Here is a 24127-nt window from a genome sequence, read left to right on the forward strand (position 1 = left end):
GAATCAAACATTTAGCTCTGAACATTTCTCTGTTATTCAGAGGAGGATGTGGATTTTATCTCTCTTAAACTTCATGGTTTCACGGAGGTCCAGTTGTTGCTGGGTTTGAATCCTGCTCTGGGTTTTCCTGCATGTTTTACCACATGGTTCTTTTTTGGTGAGGAAATGTCAGTAAATTAAACTATATTTAAGAGTAAAACATTTTTATGTAATTTAATAAAGCAGCCATGTTTTAACTCCACCTGGAAACCATCTAAACTGGGAATGCTGCTGTTTATCCACAGTGGGGCGTAATTACGCAGTTCCACCACTAGAGGGAGATGTTCCACAAGCAGTCAGCTCTTCTCTCCTGTTTCTGTTTCCTGTTTTTCTTTTCGACTTATCAGTTTATTTTATGGGTGGAATTTTGTCAACATGGAAACAAGTTATGAGGAAGAAAATAGTTTGATTTGCAAGAAGCTGACATCCAGCAGAGCAACACAAGGACAAAAATTCAATTTATTATTTAAAATTTATTAAATATTGTTGATGTACAATTTACATATTTGTACAAATATTAACAGACAGTTTTTAAGCTAAGCTTTCTAACAATCTACAGCTTATTTTCCTGGTACGTAACTTATCATAACGGCTCCGGTAGCTTAGAGTTACTTTACCAGAATTCACCGAATAATTTGCTGAAATGTGTGTAATTTATATGCTAATGCTTTAGCTTTAGCGTTAGCTTCTACAAAAGCCTTTCCTGGCGCAGCGCTGTTTTGCTAGCAGAGCTAATATTTAAGTGCGTTAGCATTAGCGCAGCTAACGTTTTAGCCAGCGGTGAACACAAAGCTGCTGCAGAAAGTATCTTGTAAGATCCAGGAAAGTTTTGATTGTTTATTTTTACCACTAAAAATGGTAAAAATAAAAAAACAAACTGAAATGAGATCAACATTCATTAAAATGTCTCAGTTCATAATGTTTGATCACATTTCAGCTTTCCTCTTCATCTTCATCTTCCTCCTCCTCTTCATCTTCCTCATGTTCGCCGTTAGCTGTGTTCATTTTCCAGCTCAGAGCCCACTTCCTGTTCGTCGTTTCGTCCACTTCCTGTATGGCGTCCCGGCGGCTCCGGTGCTCCCAGGAGAAGCTCATCACCTCGTCTTCGTCCGTCTTCCTCCAGCGGCAGATTCTCCAGGACTCCTTCCAGGCCCGCCACTCCTCCACCTCCTCTTCCTCCTCTTCCTCGTCGTCTTCCTCAGCTCCGCCGCGGTGAGCCACGGCGACCATCCAGGAGCGCCGCCAGGAGGAGAAGGAGGCGTTCAGCTTGTGGAACTGCAGGTGCAGCGGAGCGTCAGGTTTGGTTTTCGCTCGTCTCTGTTTCTTCTTCGTCTGTTTTAGTACGCCGCTATTCGTCTCCTGCTCCTCTTCCTCTGTTTGTTCATCAGCTTTTCCCTCCACAGGATTTTCTTCATCAGTTTCTCTGTTTTCCTCACCTTCATCTTTGTTTTTGTTGATTTCTTCCACCTCTTCATCATCTTCCTCTTCGTCTTCCTCACAGCTCTCATGCTCTTCCTCATCCTCCTCTTCCTCATTGTCCTCCTCATCTTCAGATCGTCTTTGTTTGGTTTCCATCTTCATCCTGTGAATGTTTCCATCGTCATCCTCGTCATCGTTTTTGTCTTTCTGCTTTCCGTTTTCTTCTGCCTCATCTTCCTCCTCTTCATCTTCCTCATCTTCATCATCATCTTCTTCATCATCCTCTACATCAGCCAGGCTATCTTCATCCTCATCTTCCTCCTTGTCGTCTTTGTTGCTCTTTCTTTCATCTCTATTCTCCTCCTCTTCCTCTTTTCCTTGTTTTTTGTCCGTTTCTCCCTTCTCTTCCTCTTCTTCATCTTCATCATCGTCTTCTATATCTGGGCTCTCTTCATCCTCCTCTTCCTCTTTCAGGTTTACATCTTCATACTTTCCTTTTCCTTTTTCCTTCTCTCCTTCATCTGCATCTTCATAGTCTTCCTCCTCTTCATCTCCTTTACTTTTGCCGCTTTCTTCATCAAAGTCCAGAAACTCCTCCTCCTCTTCATCATCTTCTTTGTCTTTTCCCAGCTTTGTGCCGTTCCTCTTCTCCTCCTCGTCTTTTTCTGCCCTGTTGTTTTTCTTTCTTTCTTCCTCCTCATCTTCAGCACCTTTATCTTCCTCATTTTCAGTATCTTCATCTTCCTCATCTTCAGCATCTTCATCTTCCTCATTTTCAGTATCTTCATCTTCCTCATCTTCAGCATCTTCATCTTCCTCATTTTCAGTATCTTCATCTTCCTCATCTTCAGCATCTTCATCTTCCTCATCTTCCTCATCCTTCTTCCTCTGCTCTATTTGATCTCGACTCTTCGTTTCTTTTGTTTTGGCGTTTTTCTGTCTTTCTTCATCATTGGCCCGATTTTTCTCCTCTTCCTCCTCCTCGTCCTCCTCATCTTCAGCATCTTCCTCCTCCTGATCTTCTTCCTCCTCCTCATCTTCAGCATCCTTCTTCCTCTGCTCAGTTTCAAGCTTTTGACTCTTCGTTTTGTTCGTTTTGGTGTTTTGCTCCTCTTCCTCATAAATTTCCTCTTCCTCCGTCTCTTCGTCCTTCATCTTGTCAGCTGACTCGTTGTCCTCCTCCTCTTCCTCAACTGTATTTTCACATTTTTCTTCATCCTGCTCCTCCTTCATCACTTTGACACTATAATGTGTTTCCTCTTCTTCACTCTCCTCCTCCTCCTCTTCTTCTCCTCTCTCTGTTTCTTTCTCATCTTCTTCATCTTTATCTTCCTCCTCTTCATCTACACCCTCATCTTCCTCTTTTTCCTGCTCCTTGTTCTTGTTGAAGTTTTGGAACATTTTTGTCCTCCTCTCCTCTTCCTCCTCCATTCCTTCATCCTCTTCATCCTCCTCTTCCTCGGTTTCGTCTCCTTCCTCCTCCTCTTCCTCGTCCTCCGGTGTTTTCTGTCCTTTTGGAGCCTTCCAGGCCTCCGTCCAGTCGCTCAGACCGGACCGGTCCAGACCGGAGAACAGGAAGACGTTTATGGCTCTTCGTCTCCTGGACATCTGGTTGCTATGGTGATGGGCGGACAAGATGGACGCCTGACGCCACCTGAGGGGAAACCAGAGGTCAGTTTGGAAAAACCCAACCGTTTATCCATCCAGCGCTAACAAAGGAGCTAAATTTTGTTTTAGCATCTTTGCTAAATTAAAAACGTTTAGCGCTCTTAGCTTCCGCTAACCAGATAAATTCGATATTGAAACTTTATTTTTATCTGTGTTGAAGGTTTAGTTTTCAATTGTTAAGAATTCTTCAGATATTTAGACGTTCATATTCATGCTCTTATTTTGAAATTCATGTGGCCTTATTACGCAGCAGATCCATTTCCTCTCCTCATCTCTCTTGACACATGCTAAGTGTCAACATGGTTAAATTTAGCTTTTAGCATTAGCTTTCACTAAATACCAAGTTGCTGTAGTCCTTTAGCGTTAGCAGAACTAATGCTAACTAGTAGCGCTTTAGGGTTAGCTCAGCTAACGTTGTGGCTAGCGTTGGCCTCCTCTGGTGATGGGAATGTTTGGTGGTGTGTAAACCTCCCTGCTACTGCTGAGGCTGAAGCCGACCCACCTGACCTGCTGCTGGTAGCCCCAGCAGGAGCTCCAGCTCCTCTGCCGCTCTTCGTGCTCCTCTGGAGGAGCTGCAGCCAGCAGACAGGATTTGCTCCATCCGGGCATCAGCCAGTCGTTTATCTCCGCTGTGAACGTGGCGGGTCCGTCCGTTGGATCTTCTGCTCCGGAGAGCCTCCATGAATCCTCCCAGCCTTCAGGCTCGTCCTAATTAAAGACCAGAACACAGATTTTCTTTGGTCAGTCAGATTTGGAGCTGAAACTCTGGAAACAGCAGGAAAACAACAACCTGATCCAGCTGCTCCTGAATGAGGTCAAACTTATCGGACTTGTCTGTTGTCTCCTGTTGGAAGCTCTGCCAGCCGCAGTCCCAGTTCTTCTTCTGCTGCCTGAAGGGAAAGTTCATGATCTTCCATGTTCCGGCCCAGACAGGAAGTCGATATTCTCCTATTTCCACTTTGCTGACCGTCATTCTTTCAAACAGAGTGTCCCACTCAAAGTCTCTGTCCTCTGACTGCTCTGACTGAGCCGGGCTTTTCACCTGGAAACAAGAAAAACATTTAGAGAAAACATTTTGTTGATTTCCTGTCTTTGATTCAACCCTTTTCTCAAATCCCATTTATTACAACAATCAAACCCAACATATTAGAGAGGAAAGCTGAAAATCTAAATATATGATCTTTATTGTGAGATTTGACCCTTAAAGAACAATCAGTTCCACCGTGATGGACACGGCTAACTAAAAGGTTAGCTTTGCTAACCCTTAAAGTGCTACACCAACACCATATTTAGCAGAGGCTAATGCTAAAACAATGAAACAACACTGTATTTAGTCTAACCTAATGTTAAAGGGTGTATCTTTAACATATCTAACTGATAATAGTGGAAGGTAATGCTAATGTGCTAATGTGCTATACAAACACAATGTGCTAATGTGCTTAGTGGAAGCTAATGCTACAGCGCTAGACCAACATAGTTTTAGTGGAAGCAACACAGATGTTGAACTTTATTCAACTGAAAGTTGATAAAACAGCCAATAAATTAGCATTTTATAATGTGAGGGAAGCTAAGTGCACTAAACGTTTCAAAGTTAGCAAAAAGCGCTAAACAAAAAAGTTAGCTCTGCTATTAGCGCGTGTCCCATCTGTGCATCCTGACCTGCTTCCAGGAATGACTCCATTCAGGAATCGGACCCGTCCCGTCGGCGTCCGGTCCACACGTCTTTGATTTGTACTTCCTGTTCCTGGGACACTCTAAGCTCATCAGCAGCGTCCGCCTCTCTTTAGCCTCTCTGGCCTTCAGGTAGAGGTACTTTGGTGGCTTCAGGCTCATCCAGGATTCCCTCCAGCACAACCCAAACACGTCCACTTCCACTTTCCGTTTTTGCCTGTGACGTTTCGGGGAGGACGACCTCCTGGGGGGCGGCGGCGGCGGCGGAGGCTCCGCTCTGACTTTTGGAGGAGGAGGAACGATTTTAAATTTGATTTTAGGCTTTTTTTCTTCGTCGTCTGTCCGGGTCGTCGCCCTCCTGAAGTCGGAAATCTCATCCTTCACCTGGTCTCCGTTGGACCAGTGGTAGGTCCACTTTGAGAAAAGACTGGAGAATGAAAACCATCTGTTAGATTAAATATGGAAAACTTGTTTTACATGGAACTAAGAAACAGAATTCACTTACATTTCAATCAGTCAATTAAATATGGAGGTCTGGTCCTGACAAAACTGCCCATAGTAGTAATAATAATAATGATAATAATAAAGTACTTAATATTTCAAATCTTGCCTCCAAGACATAAAATATAAGAACTTTCCCATCTTGCCTGATTTTTTTAGTGAGACAAATACATATTTATTGCTTTTATCTGTGTCAATTTTACTGTTTTATTTTGGTGAAATAAGTTGTAAGGAATAAATGTTTTGATCTTTACACTTTAAGGGAGCTCTTCCGTTTCCATTCAGCCTCCTGTTTGCACTGGTCCGCCTCGTTCTGGGCTATTTTCTCCCACTGGTCTCTCAGTCGGCCGTTGCTGAACGCTCTCTTCTCTTCCTTTTTGGACAACATTGTGTTTCCTACGAGAAACACAGATTTATTATCTCTGTGAAACAGCATTACAATGATATTTTTAACAACAAAAAAATTGTAGTAAAACAAATAAAATCCAGGTTTGTGTATTACTCTGGTTTTTGATTTTGATTATCAAAGTTTCTGTGGAAGATAGCTTTTGAGTTATAATTAGCCAAAAAGCTAAAGTTAGCATAAATACTATCATTATATTGTTGGCTTATACTAGGCGTTTTCAATCCATTCAATAACTTATTGCTTTATTAGTTTCCTTTTATATTTCATCATGTTTTTTTTCCCATATACTGTAAAAAAATTAAAATACATTTCTAAACAAAGAAAATATTAGAGGAAAAATAAATCAACATACATATTTTTAAAAGGACAATAAATAAAAAAAGACTAAATAATTACAGAGCAATAAACAATGAAATAAAAACTAAACTAATAAAACTTTGAAAATATAATGGAAAATTTAATAGTAGTGATAATGCTAGATTAATATTGTTGAAAATTACAAAGAAATATTTTATGTCACACTCTATAATCAGATATGTTGAGAATTTTCTTTTTTTATTTTTTGAAGAACAAATTATTAACATTACCAAGTCATTTATTTATTTATATGTTTTTGGATAATTCTGGCAGGATCAGTCCTCCATACAGTTAGAGTTCCAGGAATGTCACAAGTTGTTTTCTCAGAGAATGAAAACAACAAGCAGCTCTAAAATTAAACTCTGCCCGGCAACAAGAACCTCCAAACTGAGGAAAATGGAGATAAACACAGATATTAAATCACATTCTGTCCATCAACACAAGTTTTATGCTCAGATTTATCACTTTGTTTTCCAGCTGACTTTATATAACTTTAAACCTGTAAATATGGAAAATGTTTAGTTACGTGAAAATGTAAGAGCAGCAGTCAGAGGTTTTTAAAGAACGGCTAATTTTAAAACTAGCATCAGAAGCGTCGACCGTCTGGAGGATTTACAGGATTTCAGCCTCATCCGTCTTAATAAACGCCGTAAAATTAGAGGATGACTTCAGGGATCCTCGACCACCTGCTGCCTGAGACGCTTCCCCAACAAACCCAAACATGTTTCACAGAAACGATTTAAATTAAATCTTTAACACAAAAGATTAACGATCTGAAAGAAATTACGCAGCGGCTGCAGTGCTCCATAGAAAAGGGACAGTAATGCAGAAAAAACAACTCATACTCTCCTCCTCTCCACATGCACACCCGTTGCCATGGAAACCGGCTGACATCAGCTCCACTAGCCAACAGAGCGGAGGTGTTATGTTCAAGTGTGTCAGGAGGAACGTCAACCCCTAAAAAAACTCAAATATTTCCCAGAAGATTCAGTCTGTGGCAACTTTATGTTTTCATGCTTGATGTTTATCCTCTGATTTCTAATAATCACCTGAAAGCGAACGGCGATTGATTAGCTGGTGAGCACCAGCCAGCAGGAACAAAAATGTCTCAGTTGGACACATTTTTTTGGTCTAATTTCAGCATAAAGGTTTGTTGATCTGTAGTTTCTGGCGTTAAACTGCGTCTGTTTAGCAACTTTCAGTGTTTTTAAGGAGCCTCAAACCATCGATCGGTTAGCGCCAAAATGTCAACATGCAGAACCAGAATCCCACAGAAACAAACTAAAAACATCACATGTTGTCAGATAAACGGACATAAATAATGAATTCTCACCTGTTTCTTTGTTTCGTCCTGTTTTTCCTTCCTCTCCGGCTCCACTGATCGTCGTCTCGACGCTCCTGCAGTTGAAGTTTGACTCTCTGTCCTGAATAACCAGCCGGCTTCCCTCCTCCTATTTTTACATCACAACACATCCAGGGCTGCTGCTCTAAATTTAGAGCCGGGTCGAGGCGGCCAGCGGGACAGACGAGGATTAGATGAAAAACACATTAGTGAAATGAATCTTTATTCAACAGGTGCAACAAACCAGACAGCTGCAGAAATACGACAAAGATGAGACTTTAAAGGCTGCAGGTCAGGAGGAGCAGAGACATAAATATAGAACAACAGATATTAGAGCTGCTGTGTGTTCGACAGGTTACTGATAAATGATGCACAAGATCTATAGAAAATAACTAATCTGGTGTTAATTAATGTTACAATGTCTAATTACTGGAATAAGAAACACACAGATCATGCAAAATGTCCAGTATGATATAAATCTATAAACAGTTTGGTTTATAGATTTAAAGTGAGTCATTTAAATCAGCCACTCTGTGGGTTAAAACTAAGAAAACAACACAATTGGAAATATGTCAGTTTATTTTTTCTTTCTGTTTTTTAAATTATTAATTTATTTTGTTTTTATATTTGTTTTTATTTATATTTTGCTCTGAGCTTCTATTATTTAATTTTATTGATTTTATTTTAATTTATTGTTCAGTTTTTGTTTATTTTTATTATTGTTCTTAATGTATTTAGTTTTTATTTAATATTTCCTTTAGTTGTGTTTTTATTTATGGCTTTTGGGGCTATTTTTCATTTATTTTAGTGTTTTTTCTTGTTTTTATTATTTATTTTTAATTTTGTGTATAGTTATTTACGTTTACACATTTTTATTTATTTTTATAAATTCAGTTTGTCTATTTACTGTTTGCATGCAGGTTAATTTAGGAACAGGAAGTTAGAAAAGCAGAAGTTTCAAACTCCAGTGAACTTGGGATTATTTATTCCATCCATTTAAGCCAATAAGGAAAGCAGGGAACAGATTTTAGCCGTTTTCATGGTTTAACGTTGAATCTTGTTTAGTAAATGTGATTTTTTTGCCGAAATATTGAGCAGCTGTTTGTGTAAACCTATAATCTCCTCATGTATAAACAGATCCTTTGTGTGTGTGTGTGTGTGTGTGTGTGTGTGTGTGTGTGTGTGTGTGTGTGTGTGTGTGTGTGTGTGTGTGTGTGTGTGTGTGTGTGTGTGTGTGAGTGAGTGAAATGGTCCTGTGTGTTTTCTACATGTGCGCAGGGTTTCTGTGCGGTCTGAGCATGCGCAGTGGCTGCTCTGCAGCAGCAGATCTCCGTCACCGTAACGAGACGCTCAGATCACTTTGCTGCTGATGTCAGAGCTGCCAGCTCTATTTTTAACACCACACGGCATTTTTAGGTTTCCATACGTTTGCTGTCAGCTAACAGGAGCTTTTCCAGAAAATGGATTTGTTTGGGTGTTTTTCCAGATTATGTTGTATTTACCAAACTTTATGAATCGTGGAAATAGTTTTGCTAAATTGACTAAGTTCAGGGTCACAAATATACAACAACAGTATTAAAATACTAATTATTTTTAATATTGTTGTCGCTGTTTGTTCCTCTTTTATTTATTAAATCATCTCTATTTCGTTTCTGTTTCCAGCTGAATATGAAATACATTTTTCTTTTACTTCTGTTGCCACTAGATGGCACTGTTGTCTAATTTATCTTCCGCTGCTCAAACCTCACTTTGAAAATTCAAAATTATTTTAAATCATATTTAAAAACGACCAACTTTCAAACATATGTCTTATTTATATGGAGAGAAAGTAAAATCTAAGTTTAAGGGCATTTAATCAGCAGTGATGTTTACTCCTGGTAAAATAATAAAAAAATAAAGCAAATTTCTGAGTTTTGTAGCCATCTACAGATTGTCACACAGAGAAGCTGCAGCGCCCATGTGTTCTTGCGCTTAAAAAATTAGATAAACATATTTAAATATAAAGCTATAAACTTTAATTTTGAACAGTAAAGATGTTTTTTTAACAATTTAAATGTATCAATTTAGAAAATATTATCTTTCTTTTACTATGACTGTAATATAAATAATATTTTTTCTCAATTTTCATATTGATTTTTATTTTCTTTGCTTAGTTTATATAAATTATAATTTAATTATAATTAAAAGAAGTTCGACATATAAATCTGCAGCCTTATTCCTAAATTCAAAGACAAAATGACAAAAAAGACGTCAACCAATGATACTGAACTCCAAGTTATTTGGTCTAGAGATTGACTTGGTCACTGTTTGGTAATTTTTAAGTTATAAATCACAGCAGAGCCACAACAGTTTGACTATATATAATATACACTGCTCAAAAAAATAAAGGGAACATTCAAATAACACATCCTAGATCTGAATGAATGAAATATTCTCATTGAATTCTTTGTTCTGTACAAGGTTGAATGTGCTGACAACAAAATCACACAAAAATCATCAATGGAAATCAAATTTACTAACTAATGTGATACATGTCTTACCAGATCTATCCACTAGATGGAGTCAGTGAGTCTGGTATGTAAGGTTGAGGAAACTGCAGTAACAGACTGAATAAAGACATGATACTGTTTGTTTTTACTCCTTTATTAGGAGACATTAACATTTCATTCTTCAACAAACAGTCCTGTATATCTTTCTCAGACTGTTTTAATATTCTTAAAACTACACCTACTCGTTTCTTCCTTACATCCTTATCCCTCTTCTTCTTTGCCGTTTTTCCACAAATAGCGATTTAAAACTATATTGTTCTGATTTATTTGTCTGAAACACACCTTGCATCTACACTGTTCTGTGCTAACTATCAAAAAGACTTTCTCATTTTATGGGCCAAATGCAGATCTTTGGGTTAAACTAATTTCTTGAAGCAATTGTTTTTGTTTGCCTTTAGGTCAGTACAGTGGAAGGAGGAACTTCCAGGATTCATCCCAGCCAGATATTGGCTTAAAGCTCATCTGTTTTTTCATATTTTCGGGACGGACAAAGAATCTCCAAGACTCTCCCCATTCCTCCAGGAACTTCTTATAGGCGCTGTCTTCAGGCATAAGCTTACTGTTAGAACCGCTGCCTTTCTTGGGACGAGGTTGGGTTTTACCCAGCAGGTGGCATCCTGCCCACTTCCTCTCCGATTGTTTCTCCTTCTCCATGCCAGAGTATAGTTGCTTCCTCATTTTGATCTTTGTTGGTAAAATCACCCTTTGATCACTGAGTTCTTTGGATCTACCTTTGGTTTTAAGCTGGTCATTGGGTTTCTGCAGGAACCGGTAGGAGTTTGCCCAAAATGTGGCTGAAGCAAACACTTTGTTTAGGTCGGCTTTATTGTTGGTTTGTATCTTGTTTTTGCTTGACCATAAAACCTGGTGGTAACCAGGGTTCTGGGGAGACTCCATCCAGGGCTGATCCAGTTGCGGCGTTGGGTTGGCGAGTCTGAAAGATCTTCCCCACTTACATCCACATTCACTCAGGATGGGATGTTGCTGCTGAGCTGAACTACTTTTGCTTGATTGATTGCTTAGAAGTGATTTGATGCTCCATGAGGAGATCCACTGTTTCTCAGGGTATCTTTGGACAAATATCTTGTTGTCAAAGGATCGGCTCACTTTAGCTTTCGCTCCTTCTGAGGACATTATGCTTTTTGGGCATTGGATCTCAGTGGATTCATCCACCCACTTGTCTGTCGATACTAGTCCAGTCCAGTGTGGTGTGTGGTAGATAGACCACTTCCAGGATTCCCTCCACTGAGCAAATGATGGTTTGTCATGTCTCATTTCTGTTTCTGTGATCATCCAGGAATCTTGCCAGTCTGATATGGACTTGGCATGACTTCCATGTTCCCTTGAGTTATCAGGAACATTCAACTTTCTTTTGTCGACTTGATCTTTGGCTTGTGCAGGTTCTGATCGATGCTGGTGCCTAGAGAATTTCCAGGATTCTCCCCAAACTCGTTCACTTGTTGGGCCATTTTTAGGGAATTCCTCCACTGAAATCTCACTCTGGTGCCTCTCCCAGTTCACCCGGACTTGCGTTGAGGTGAACCAACCTTGTTGCCACAGCTCAGGGTTCTGATTCAGAGGCCGGCAGGTAAACTTCCAGGAGTCTTTCCACTCCGACGCATTGGCCTTTAAATCTTCCCCTTTCTCTGACTCTCTGAAAGGCTTCAGAGGATCCGGCTTGTACCTTCTCCTCTCCTGTCTCATTCTGTGTTTTATTACCTTCCAGGAATCCCTCCATTCAGAAGGTGGAAGTATTTTCTGCAGGTGCTTTAGAAGAAGTATCTTTGACTCGGGGAGCTCCCTCCTTGTGTGATGTATCACATCACGTCTTAGTTGCTCGTACCTTGGGTCTACTTTCTCTGTCGAGTAATTGACAAGGAGGGATTGAGGGATCTTTTCCACCCTTTGAGTCTCAATCTTTGGTGGTAAGGCTTTGAGGACTTTATCTATCTCCGCACAAGGTTTTGAGGTATTCTTCGGTATCTCCCATGACTTGCTCCATTCGCCCATCGCCTCAAATTTATCGCAGAACTGAAGGTCTCTCTTACAAGTTGTGGAGGTGATTTTGTGAAAACCATCTCTCTCCAGGCTGTTTTCGTCAAAGCTGTGATGTTGGTTCTCAGAGGAACTCTGCTTGTTGTTGAAGACGCCGCCTGCTGTTTTCCATGAACTGGCCCATTCTGGACTGAGCGGTTTCTGGTGACGAGGAAGCTTGAAGCTGTTGCTGCCGTGATGGTTGAGAAGCCTCCAACATTCCTCCCATTCTGGGTTTATTTCTCTTCCCATATCTTTATTGTAATCAACTGTTGCATTCAGTAAATCTTCGTTGCCTGACTTGGTGGACGTCCAGGAATCACTCCACTCTGATGAACACAAGAGTTCATTTTGGTGCTGGGTTTCCACCAGTGAAGTGAAAAATCCATGTGTAGAAACTTTCTCTTCATCTTCAGCAGAATCTTTCTTGATTTTCTCAAATCTTTTCCAGGATGTTTGCCATTCGTCAGCGGGCAGATTCAGGTCTAGCTCCTGTGATTGCACCATCTTGTAAAAGTCTTTTCTCCAGAGATGATAGCTTTCTGGATCCACCAGGTTGGGCTCGTTTGGCCACGGCTTACCCTCTTCGGCTTGAGGTTGACAGGGAGCAAACATCCAGCACTGCCCCCAGTCTGGACTTGCGCCCTCTGCTGGTGTCGGTAAGGACTTGTTGAACTTCCAGGCCTTGCCCCACACCAGAGATGACGGCTGAGTTTTGGTGATTGACATGAGTAGCTGAAGTTTGTTGACACTTTTGTTTTGCACTTTTTTGTCCTTGAGATTTGGGGCTTGGGTAGAAAAGCTTTTCGTCTGGACTCCTGGTCTGCCAACGGGACCAGAACCTCTGCCAAGAAGAACTGCCTGAGGAACCAGCGGCTGCTTGCTTTTCCAGATGTTGTCGTCTGGCTGGATATCAGAAGGTGTAACTTTCCTCTCCACTCTTTTGTATTTCCCCATCTTGGCAGTCATACGGTCTGCCCACTCCTTGTTGATTCTGTGCAAACAAAAAAGAACAAAAGGGCAAAAAAGTTAATAAAACACATCTAATCATTATTTATTTATTTTTTGACATATGAAACCTGCAGTTCAAACTTTTTGTTCCTAACATAAATTTTCTAGGTTTTCTGAGCCAAAACTTGGTAGATCCGCCTTTAAACACCAATTATATTAAAGTTGTTTAGTTCTTGTTTGGAGGATTTTTTCCAGAAATGTTTTGTACATCACTGAATATTTTGCACATCTTCTAAGATCTATTGACTGGTTATTTAGATTGGCCTGATTTAAAAGATAATTGTGTCACAAACCAACAAAAAAAATGAACTATATGCTCCAGAAAACCTGTACGGTGTGGAGATAATTCTGGGTTTCTTGTTCTGGAGTGAATTTGGTTGTTCTGTTTATATCCAAGCCTGTGATGATGAAAACCTTTTGTAGTCTGAGGTAAAGTTACTGAGGGGTAAACTGATGCTACCATCTGGCAGGTCTTAAATAACACAACAATGTTTTTATTTATAGAAAATCTGTTACGTCCTGCTGCTAGGAGATCAGACTACACTGCTCACACTTAAAAAAAGGAAAAATACAATTAGGATAGGCCTGTGGGGGCGCTGCACCAAGAACCACTGAAGGAAACGACACAAAAACCTCTGAAGACACTGACAGCAACTTCCTTCTTCGCAAAATGGAAACAGAAATGGAGGCGTCAGATTTTAGTGGTTGTAGGATTTCTGTTTTTTTGTGTTTGGCTAAAAACCTCGATTTATTTCTCCCGCTGGCGCTAGGCTAGCACTTTTGTTTTGGATGTATTTACCCAGAATGCCCTGCCTTGTAGTCTGCTTCCTGCTTTTGGAGCGGCCTCTGGTCCTCTTGGTGTTCACATATGCATTCAAACTGAACCAGAGTTCACTTCAACCGAATCCAGACCGATGTTTGGGTTTGATTTTTTTGGTTCTCATCAGACTTCAGGAAATGTTCGATTGAAAGCAGCAAAATAACCGGCTGGAAACACACATTCCCTGCAGTGTGGACCATAAATCACAGTGTCACTCCGTCTGAGAGTTCATTTCAGCTCCTGCTAAATCTGTTGGGCTCTTCAGGCGGCTCTGGAAGTCGAGACATGGCATGTGTTCTTGGACCGGTGTGGAGATCTGGTGGCGAAGCTAACTGGTGACCTTTGCTGCTCTGGTGGGTCAGGTTTCCTGCTCTGGACAGCGTCATCATCATGATGTTTCTGAGAAGTTAGCTCTTACAGAATAATTTGATAAATTCCTATTTAAAGCCATAAGGATGTTCACACTTAATAAAACATTAAATTTGTGGTTACAGCTGTAACTACCTGGCTGATCTCTGCATTAGACTGGATGAAGAGCAGCTGGCATTAAAATAAACCTGAGTGAGCTGGGACTGAGATATTAATAAATACATGCTGACAACCCAGCTTGTAGAGCAAGAAATACAAAATAATTAAAGACATTTAATACAAATACAGCAATTAAAGCAGAAAGGTTGAAGGAAAGTGACTTTGGTTCATTGTTGCATGTTTTTGTTTTTGCTCCTTTTATGTTTAAAACAATACTTTGTTTTTACCTGACAACTTTTTCAAACCATTTTTTATTTCTCTGTATTTTCCTACAGAGAAAAATACAGAGATCTTCCTGTAAACTCTAAGCATTTCTGATCATATCAGTTTCTTTCTGTTTGCCTTTCAGTACGGTGGCCCACAGGTTCAAACGCAAAACGAACTGCAAAACGTGAATGAATCCGAAACACACAAACAAAAAAGTAAATGCAACAGAAAAATGTTCCAAACACAGGAAACAGAAGCTAAATGGAAAATACTGCAAAATACAAAAAAGCAAACAAAAGAAAACCCTGAAAATATAAAATGTTATAAACTAGCGCCACAAAAGTCCTCCAGACCACTAGGGGGAGTCTGGAGTCGGTAATGTTACCTAAGGTAATATGCTGCTGTTCTATCATAATAATAAAATGTCTATGCTGCTCTATAATATTATAAAAGACAAAGTATGACAAGGATCTGGGCTCATGTTATTTAGTGGCCAACTCCCCCTAGTGGCCTGGAGGACTTTTGTTTTGTCTGTAGTTGCATTATTTTCTGTTGCATTGGTTTTTTGTTTGTGTATAAAAATTTGCATCATTGATGATTTTTTTCAGCGTCTTTCACCTGATGGCTCTGCTTTTCAGAACCTTTCTTTGGACTTTTCCTGCCTTTTCACTACATGCTGAGAGTTGCAAACTAAAAAATCTCCACTTTTTATATTACACCATATAAAGTCATGTGATTAAGTAACAGAAATTCATCCTGCTGGAGGTAAATTCCTCGGTTTAGTCTGTAAGATGTGTTCTCAGATTTTGTTTTCTTTCTTTTTTGAAGACTTTACTTTGAAAACGAGGACAGATTGTGTTTCTGCTTCAGTATCTCTGGCAACAAAAAAGTCCAAAAATCAGAAAATCTTCACCAAACTTTGTTCAAACCTTTGAGTTTAAGAGTCTTTCTATTTGTAAGCGATTCAATCAGTTGCTCGACTAAAACCAGGTAAAAAAAAGAAAAAGAAAAATGCTTTAATTTTAATGAACAAAATTATTAGTTTTTTGTACTTTTAATGAATGTTAAATAATTATTGACCTAAAACTGTCTTATATTTTGCAGAAAAGTTACTTGTAAATTAGTTTTCAATCATTTCAATTGCACTAAGATGTTTACAATTGAATTGAGACCAAAAATACTTGGTAACATTTTGTGTTTTTACAGTGTTCTGAAAGTTTGGAGCCCTTTGGAAATCTGATTAGCGTCAGGAATCTCTTCAAAATATTTTTTTTTCAGCACCGAGAATCTGTTCAACATCTACAAAGAATCAAATTTAAGGATCGGAGTGAAGATGGGCTTAAAAAGCATCAAAGAAGAAAGAAAACCTTCAAATTTTAGAATCTTCAAAACTTTGAGTTCTTGACTGTTTTTGTAAAATCGCTGCAGAGAGAAATCAAACATCAGAGTGAATTCAAGAGGCAAAACTTTATCTGCAGATGGAAAATGGGTTTTAGAAATCTGAGTCAGGAATCTGTTCAGCGTGGGGAATATTAAGATACAAGAAAAATCTATAAAACATCTAAACATTCCTGCAGACTCTTTGATCAAAACCATTTTTAAAGATTAGAGGAACTTCTGATTGTCTGGAAGGACAGTAAAAATAAACTAGGAAGGTTTTTGCAGAGACTTGTAGCTGTTTTAATCTCTAATTTAGCTCTAAATTTAAGATTTACTAGTTTATAGAGAAAACAAACTTTGTGCCAGGACAAAATTGGCTGCAGTTTCTGCAGGATGAAACTTCAGCCTCTGGTTTGGGTTCAGGATCTAAAATGTCAAACAGTTTGGACATTTGGACGTCTCTGCTGACAGCAGGACTTTCTATCCTGATCAGAACAAGGACAGATTCGTCCCTGTTGGGTTCAGTTTCACCTCATCGGCTGCAGTTTGTCTTAACATCACAGCAGAAGTTTGATGAAGGTTTAGTTTTCTCACGCGGGTAGCGCGCTCCTCTCCAGCCGCTCCTGCTCCAGAAGCATCCTCTGTCCCAACTCCCTCAGCCGGATCTCCCAGACGTTCCTCATGATGGAGGCGTCGCATCCCACCACCTCTGGGTTCTTCTCACCCGACATCTTCAGCCTGGTTCCTGCAGAAAGCAGAGCCACAGAGCCGTTAGCATCTCCATCGCTCAGCCTGCCCTGGATTACAGTGAAATCTGGATGAGACCTCCTGCAGAGACGCAGCTTCAGCGGCGATAATCAGAGTGGAGACGCTGCTGACAGCTCTGCTGATCTGTGCCGACGCTCCGGGAGCCAATAACCAGCTGATGGATGTGAGGGGCTGCACCAGCTAAAAATAACGCCCTCCCCTGACTACAGCGCTCGCTTTTTACACTCAGCCTCCATCAGCACTTTTTCCACAGAGTTGATGTTTTCCAGCTTCCTCCTCCCATAAATCTGTTTGCAAAGCTGAAATATTCAATTCTGTCAAAGTTTTGACCAACAACTGCAGCTAAACACTAGTGAAATCTTTCTGTACTGGATGGAAAATGGTCAAAAACAACTAAAGTTAAACTAAATCTGTCATGTATGACGGTGAATTGGGTCCATTGTAATTACTAAAATAGAGAAGTACATTTCTGCCAAAAATCTCTGAAATTTCCTAGAAAAAACTTGGAAACTTCTGAGTTTTAAAAGTGAAATGTTGCTAGAAAAAAATCTAATTTTTGAGACATTTACTAAAAAGAACTTGGACATTTCTCAGTTTGTAAAGTGGAAAATTTTCAGCTTTTTAAAAAATGTCATGTTTTTTCTACATTTTTGATGTTATTCTCAGTTACAGAGTTTTTTGACAGAAATTTAAGTTTTTTTATATCTATAGTGTCCCTTGCATGCCGTAATTTATGATAGCTTTGGTGGAACCGTGATTTTTCTCAGAAATTTTTGTAAATGACAAAATCATGTAAATGATGAGGATTTATCCCAACAAGAATATTTTCCTTTGCAGTCCAACTGGAAACTAATGAAGTGGAAAGGATGATCATTCTCACTGACGCCTCCCACTTCTCTTAAATCTCTAAATAAATTGATCTCTTTGAATTTTGGTGTCAATATTGTAATTCACCCACTGACCAGTAGCTACCAGTAGGTGGGGGTTCACTGGCTGAACCACAGCAGCATGCTGTTAGTACCAGGATGAGCTGGAGTGATTTGCCTCACTCTATAGCGGGATGCCACCTTGCATGGCAATTTCCTGCACTTCAGTTGGTCTTCTGCCTTAAAGTTGTTTTATTTTTATTTTCAGTTAAATACTGACTTGACTCATCCTTTTGCATCCAGTGTTTGCAGAGTTGACTTCTCTACTTCAGACCTGTAAATCTCACTATTTAAACTGAATCTCTCTTGGCCTGCAGGTGGCATATTTTTATGCAACGTCATCACTTGGGCCTGGAGTCAAAGATCTTCTATTGAAAGCAGATGTGTAGCCGTATTTTAATATGCCTGAACAGCAGCGGTTGTATCGGTGAGTTCTCGTAGATCAGACCAAGGAGTGACAACCTGCCTAGATTATATAAAAGCTTTGCTAGTAAGCCGTAAAGATTTTTAATAAACTTGTAACAGTTCAAATATAAATGAGATGCATAGGTACAGATCAAATAAGCAAAAATAAATAAAATAAAAATACAATAAATAAAACTGAAAACATGTTTTTGGTCTATAAAATTACTTTACTCCATTATTGAATTGAAAGTTGTTTTTTTTCATTAAAACTTTTTATAAAGTCATCCAGGTACTACATTTGTTGCAAGATGTCATTTTTTACAGTGCGTCTTGATGTTTACCACAAACATCTTAATGAATCAAAAATAAATCACTTTTATGCAAATATTCACATTTTAATCAAACCCATAAAAAACTAAACTCCAATATTTTACAAGACAAACGCGATAAGTAGGTCATAAATATCTCCTACATCAATAAAAACCGTGTGTTATTTTTTTAAACTGAAAATTATAAGACAAAACATCATGAACGGCGCTAACCTGAAAGTTTATTTTGATCAGAGTAAACATTGTTTCCGGCGCTCCTGTGACGTAAGCAGAATGCGACGTCGCTTGGAGCTCCGTGTCTGAGCAGCAGCAGCAGCAGCGGGGAGAGATGGACGCGTTCCCGGAGCGGAGCCGCGGCCTGTGGCGGCTCACGGTGCTCCTGCTCTCCGTGTCGTCGCTGCCCGCGGTCACGGCGCTGCTGGAGGGGCTCTACTGCGGGACGGAGGTCTGCTACGACGTGCTGGGAGTCTCCCGGGAGGCCTCCAAGGCGGAGATCGCAAGGGCTTACCGGCAGCTGGCCCGCCGGTACCACCCGGACCGGTACCGGCCCGAGGAGCCCGAAGATGAGGAGAACTCTCACACAAAGTTCCTGCTGATTGCTACAGCTTATGAGACACTGAAGGTGAGTAACGGTTCTGTCCCACTTTACTCTCATTCAAAAACTTTATTTAAATGTTAGCTGTGATAAGTAAGGTTCTCCTGTAGCAGCCCGCATTACAGCGAATCACAAACAGCCTCTGACTGAAGACACTAAGGGTTGTCCAGAATGTTCTGGATTTTATGAAAAGTTCTGTTTTTGCTCCGTCATCTCCAGTGGCTCTTATCTACTGCGGAGTATTAGGGCCATACTAAGAAAAATAAAATAAACTACAATAAAGTCATACAAAAATAGTCAAAATAATATACAAATAAAGTTATAATTAAATAATAAAGTTTTAGTATTTTGAGAAAAAAGTTGTATGAGACTAAATTTGAAATAATAAAGTTTCATATTATTCCAACTTTATTTTCGTACAAATTCTCGTAATATTACGACTTTATTCTCATTATTTGTATGTTCTTTTCATGCAACATCTCGTAATACGAAGACTTGAGGTCTGGACTTTGACTAGACCACCTGCATCCTGCAGATCTGCTGCTGCTTTTGGATTTATGGTTCAAATTTCCTCTCATTTGACTCTAGAACATGTTGAAATACAGAAAAGTTCATTACTGACTCAGATATTACCCAAGCCCACATCATCACCCGTCCACTGTCGTGCTTTAGAGTTGGTACAAACATCTTTCTAAAACCGCCATCTTGATTTTAGAGAGGAGAGTTTTTCCCCGTCCTAAACTTTCCAGCCAGCCTCTAGTATTCTGTGTTTTTATGTTATTTTTCTAGTAATGCTGGATAATCCTGATTTAGGTTTTTCTTCCCTCTGCAGGATGAAGACTCGCGGCGCGACTACGACTACATGCTGGACCATCCTGAGGAATACTACCAGCACTACTACGCCTACTACCGCCGCCGCCTCGCCCCCAAGGTCGACGTCAGGATCGTCATCCTGGTCGCCATCTGCGCCATCTCTGCCATCCAGGTAGGAGCGCCGCCTTCACAGACTCAGTTCTGGTTTTGTAATTACATTTTGTTTTCATGAGGACATTTATCATTTATTCATATCATTGATTTATTAATAAATACCAAACTATTACTTATTAATAATGAATACATTTATTTTGCATTAATGAATAAATGTATTTATTAGTAAATAAAACATTTATTTTTAAGTATTTAAAAAATTTCTTAATAACTGAGTTTTTATGTTATTTGCATATTTATTATTCATTTATTTAACAAAATATTATTTACTAATTTATTTATAAATAATGCATTCATTACTATGTTAAATTTGAATAAATTAGAATAAAGGAAATGACATTAATGCGGGTGCACAGCGCCCCCTGCTGGCTGGAGTTTATAAATAAATATAAACATGTTAAACAAAAATCTACATTTAGAATCTATTCCACATAGATCTGTGGATCTGAAGCGTTCTGGTTCTGGATGTGAAACGTTTCCTCCAGCCTCTTCCTGTCCCAGTATAACCAGTATAACCAGTGTAACCAGTATAACCAGTATAACCAGTGTAACCAGTGTCTGCTCTCCAGTACGTCAGCTGGTGCAGCAGCTACAACAAGGCCATCAACTACCTGGTGACCGTCCCAAAGTACCGCATCCAGGCCATGGAGATCGCCAAGCAGCAGGGCATGCTCAGCCGCACCAAGGAGAAGGGCAAGAACCGGCGCTCCAAGGAGGAGATCCGCGAGCAGGAAGAGGAAGTGATCCGTGACATCATCAAGAACAAGATCGACATCAAGGGCGGCTACCAGAAGCCGAGCCTGTCGGACATCCTGCTGTGCCAGATGGCGCTGTTCCCCTTCTACCTGAGCCGCTACGTGGCCTGGTACGCCCGCTGGGTGTACCGCTTCACCGTCTGCCGGGAGGAGTACGGCGAGGAGGAGAAGCTCTACCTCATCAGGTCAGTGGCGCCGGCTCGCGCCGCTCGGTTCTGGCCGAGGTTCTGACGGCCCGGTTCTGCTCTCATCAGGAGGAACATGAAGCTGTCGCAGGCGCAGTTCGACAGTCTGGAGGAAAACACCAAGCAGACGTTCCTGGAGAAACAGCTGTGGGTCCGAGAAAACTACGAGGTACGGGGCCCCTTTAAGAAACTCTGGGCCAATCAGAGGCCACTTCCTGTTTCAGAAGGTTTAAAAATAAGAGAAAAGATACTTTCACTCCAAACTGCTAACACTGATTCAAAACCAGATTTATATATTTATATTTTATTTACAAGATTAAAACGATAAAATTAGAAGAATAAAAGTTATTAAATAACGAGAATAAACTCAAAATGATACGGGAATAGATTCAATAAAATCATATAAATACAGGAATAAAGTCGTCATTTGAGATTAAATTTGAAACTATGAACAAAGTCATGTTATGAAAATAAAGTTATAAAATTACAAGAGTAAAGTTAAAATAATACAGGAATAAAGTTGGAATAGTAAAATAAAATCATAAAAATGCAAAAATAAACTTGTGATTACATGAGAATAAAGTCGTAATAAGAGAAAAAAGTCTTGTTACAAAAGTAATTGTAATAATACAACAATAAAGTTGTAAAATGACAAGAATAAATTACTAATAGAAGAAAAGTAACGTGAGAATAATTATAATACAAGAATAAAGTTATTCTGTACGTTTAAATTCTCATTATTTCTACTTTATAGTTTAACGACATTTTTTAGTAACTTTACGACTTTATTTACGTTAACTTTGTTTTCGCCGCCTGGTTCTAATACTACACTGTAATTATCAGACTTTGTTTTTATGTCTTTCATATTTCCAGCGCCTGGTTTTAATCTCCTTCCTGTTATCCAGCCTCTGAGTCTCTCCTGCTTTCCTTCCAGGCCTACAGGAAGGAGCGCGAGGAGGAGATGAAGGCGAAGCTGGCGACCGACCCGAAGATGAAGCGGTACCGCCGCTGGATGAAGAACGAAGGCCCGGGCCGGCTGACCTTCACAGACGACTGAGGGCGGCGGCGCCCTCCAGAACCAACGCACCTGCCTCAGCGCCGGCTCAATGCCCAGCCCGGTCCGACCCGGCCCGGCGCCGGCGGACTCCAGCCCGGCTGTTTGCAGCTGTCGCTACAGATATTTTCCTACCGACGCGCCTCAGACTGACTGAATAAACTGCGAGCTGAAAGCTTGACGTATTTCTGTATTCTAACATTTTTACCCCATTAAAAGAAGCAGATCAAGTCTATATTTAAGATTAAATGACGTTTGTGATGATTGTGTTATTTCCTCCACATTTCAGCCTTTTAAGCCTGAAACATAAATATAAGTGTCCTTTAAAAAGGCAGCAAAGGATAAACTCCTGCTGCTGCTGAAGCCGTTAAGTTGTTAAAGAGATGAATGTTTTTCTGTCGTGCCTGCAGCGTCCGATGCTGCACAGCTGAGCTCGGCCTTTCCCGCAGTACCACAGCGTTCCTCCGGGGGCGGTGGTGAGTCGCTGTGGCGGTTGTGCTGCTTTCTGTTTAACGGCTATGCAATGTGTGGGTTAACGCGACAAAATGGCCGAAGTTTAGACTCAGAAGGAACGAAACGCTTCAAAGTTTTTAGGAAACGGTTAAATAAAAATGGTTTCAGTGTTTTAAAGCACCAACAGAAGTTCTGGTTCTGTTCTGGTGTAGAAAATAGACCAGTTTTCACTGGGATCTGGCCTTATTGGGCTAATTACAAACAGAAATAAAAAGTTTACGATTACATGGTAATAAACTGTATTTTTTTCAGATTAGGTGAATATATAAATCCAGATCAAGACATTGTTTATAAGAACTGTTGGGTCTTTTTTATATCACCATCTGGTTCCTATAAATCCTGTTTATCTGTTGGATTAAAAATAAAATCAGATTTTTTTTCATATCAGATCCAGTTTCCATTTCTAATGGGTCTTTCCCGGGCTTTCTTTCCTAAAAAAGGGAATTAATTACAGAAAATAATTTATTATATATTTGATACTTTTAGGGATAAAAGTGAAGAAAAAACTGAAAATTTGCAAAAGTCAAAAATGTTAAACTTTTGAAACTCAGAAATTTCCAAGTTTTTTTTCTTGAAAATTTCTGAGATTAATCTCAAAATGTCTGAATTTTTCTGAGGTACTTATTTTTTTCCTTTTATCTCTAATGGCTATAATATGTTCTAGCATCATTTTTAGAAAGGAAAGTGAGAAGAAAAATTTATTAAAATGGGATCTGGTAAGAACAACATGGAGAAAGATTTATCTCTTATTTGAGTTTGGGAATTTATCTAAAATTTATAAGCTGTGCTGCTTTCTGATGTCGTACGATGGCACATCAGGCCGATTGTAGACAGAAAAAAGGAGCAAATTTTCACACAAAAAATTGAGAATAACCTCAAAAATTTTAATACAAAATTTCTGATGATTCTCAAAATTTGAGTTTTTTTCCTACTTTTCAGACTCAGAAGTTTCCCAAATTTCTGAAAATAATCAAAAGTTTCTGAGGTTTTTCTTGGAACAACTGGAGCCCAGAAATGTTCAAGTTTTTTTCTGCACAATTTCTAAGATTGTCTAAAAAAAAACACTTCTACACAATCCTGATTTCTGATTTTTCTGCTCAAATTTCCAACTTTTGTTGCTCAGAAACTTTCAAGTTATTTCCAGAAAATCTGAGATTAATCTCAATATTTACAATTTTTTAATGGAAATTTACTTATTTTTTTCTGTCTACAAAACGCCGCCATAGATTTGGGTTATTTGCTGAATCTTGCACCAAAAAGAGGTTTGGGTCTGGGAGGAATGTGACATGTTACAGTTTTATAACTGATAAACTGACTTTAATAAAACACTGAATTCATGAAGTTTGTTGCTGATTAAAACGTTGATGTAACTTAAACTAATTGTCTCTTCTGAGGAAAAACAGAAACGATGCGATAAGATCAGATAATGTGTGAAACTGAAGGGAAGATGATTTTCACGTTCAGACTCATCGTGGTTTCCTCTTTGGCTTCCCTTTAAAGTTTTCATTCTCTTTGTGTATTTTATTATGAATTTTATAGGCAGATGTAAAACTCAAATTGTTATCACGACAAACTAATTTTAACTGGTTTTTTCATCTCATTTTGATGATTTTTATCTCATAACATGAAAGTTTCTGGTTAAAGTGAGATTAACACTCATGTGATAAAACCAGGAACA

The 24127-nt window shown here is 39.4% G+C and overlaps 3 protein-coding genes across 3 annotated transcripts; 1 reads left to right on the top strand and 2 right to left on the bottom strand.

Annotated features, from left to right (window-relative positions):
• Positions 1 to 489: 489 nt before the first annotated feature.
• On the bottom strand, positions 490 to 7530 carry LOC106907710 (uncharacterized). The gene is made up of 6 exons (XM_088011165.1): positions 7395 to 7530; positions 5553 to 5694; positions 4786 to 5224; positions 3917 to 4168; positions 3629 to 3834; positions 490 to 3112 (listed from the first exon to the last, which is right to left on the bottom strand). The coding sequence occupies exons 2-6, from the start codon at positions 5684 to 5686 to the stop codon at positions 973 to 975; spliced, it is 3171 nt and encodes a 1056-aa protein (XP_087867291.1). The 5' UTR covers positions 5687 to 5694; positions 7395 to 7530; the 3' UTR covers positions 490 to 972.
• A 2369-nt stretch (positions 7531 to 9899) lies between these two features.
• Positions 9900 to 16841, bottom strand: LOC106907713 (uncharacterized). The gene is made up of 3 exons (XM_014973542.2): positions 16758 to 16841; positions 16527 to 16677; positions 9900 to 12980 (listed from the first exon to the last, which is right to left on the bottom strand). Exons 2-3 carry the CDS (start codon positions 16661 to 16663, stop codon positions 10352 to 10354), a joined length of 2766 nt encoding a protein of 921 aa, XP_014829028.2. The 5' UTR covers positions 16664 to 16677; positions 16758 to 16841; the 3' UTR covers positions 9900 to 10351.
• A 1791-nt stretch (positions 16842 to 18632) lies between these two features.
• dnajc25 (DnaJ (Hsp40) homolog, subfamily C, member 25) lies at positions 18633 to 22185 on the top strand. Its single transcript, XM_014973543.2, has 5 exons — positions 18633 to 18982; positions 19788 to 19940; positions 20512 to 20882; positions 20952 to 21051; positions 21817 to 22185. The coding sequence occupies exons 1-5, from the start codon at positions 18689 to 18691 to the stop codon at positions 21937 to 21939; spliced, it is 1041 nt and encodes a 346-aa protein (XP_014829029.1). The 5' UTR covers positions 18633 to 18688; the 3' UTR covers positions 21940 to 22185.
• Positions 22186 to 24127: the final 1942 nt, after the last annotated feature.

Source organism: Poecilia mexicana, unplaced genomic scaffold (genome assembly GCF_051168715.1).
Source record: "Poecilia mexicana isolate PSO_F unplaced genomic scaffold, ASM5116871v1 scaffold_12, whole genome shotgun sequence".
Classification (NCBI taxonomy): Eukaryota; Metazoa; Chordata; class Actinopteri; order Cyprinodontiformes; family Poeciliidae; genus Poecilia; species Poecilia mexicana.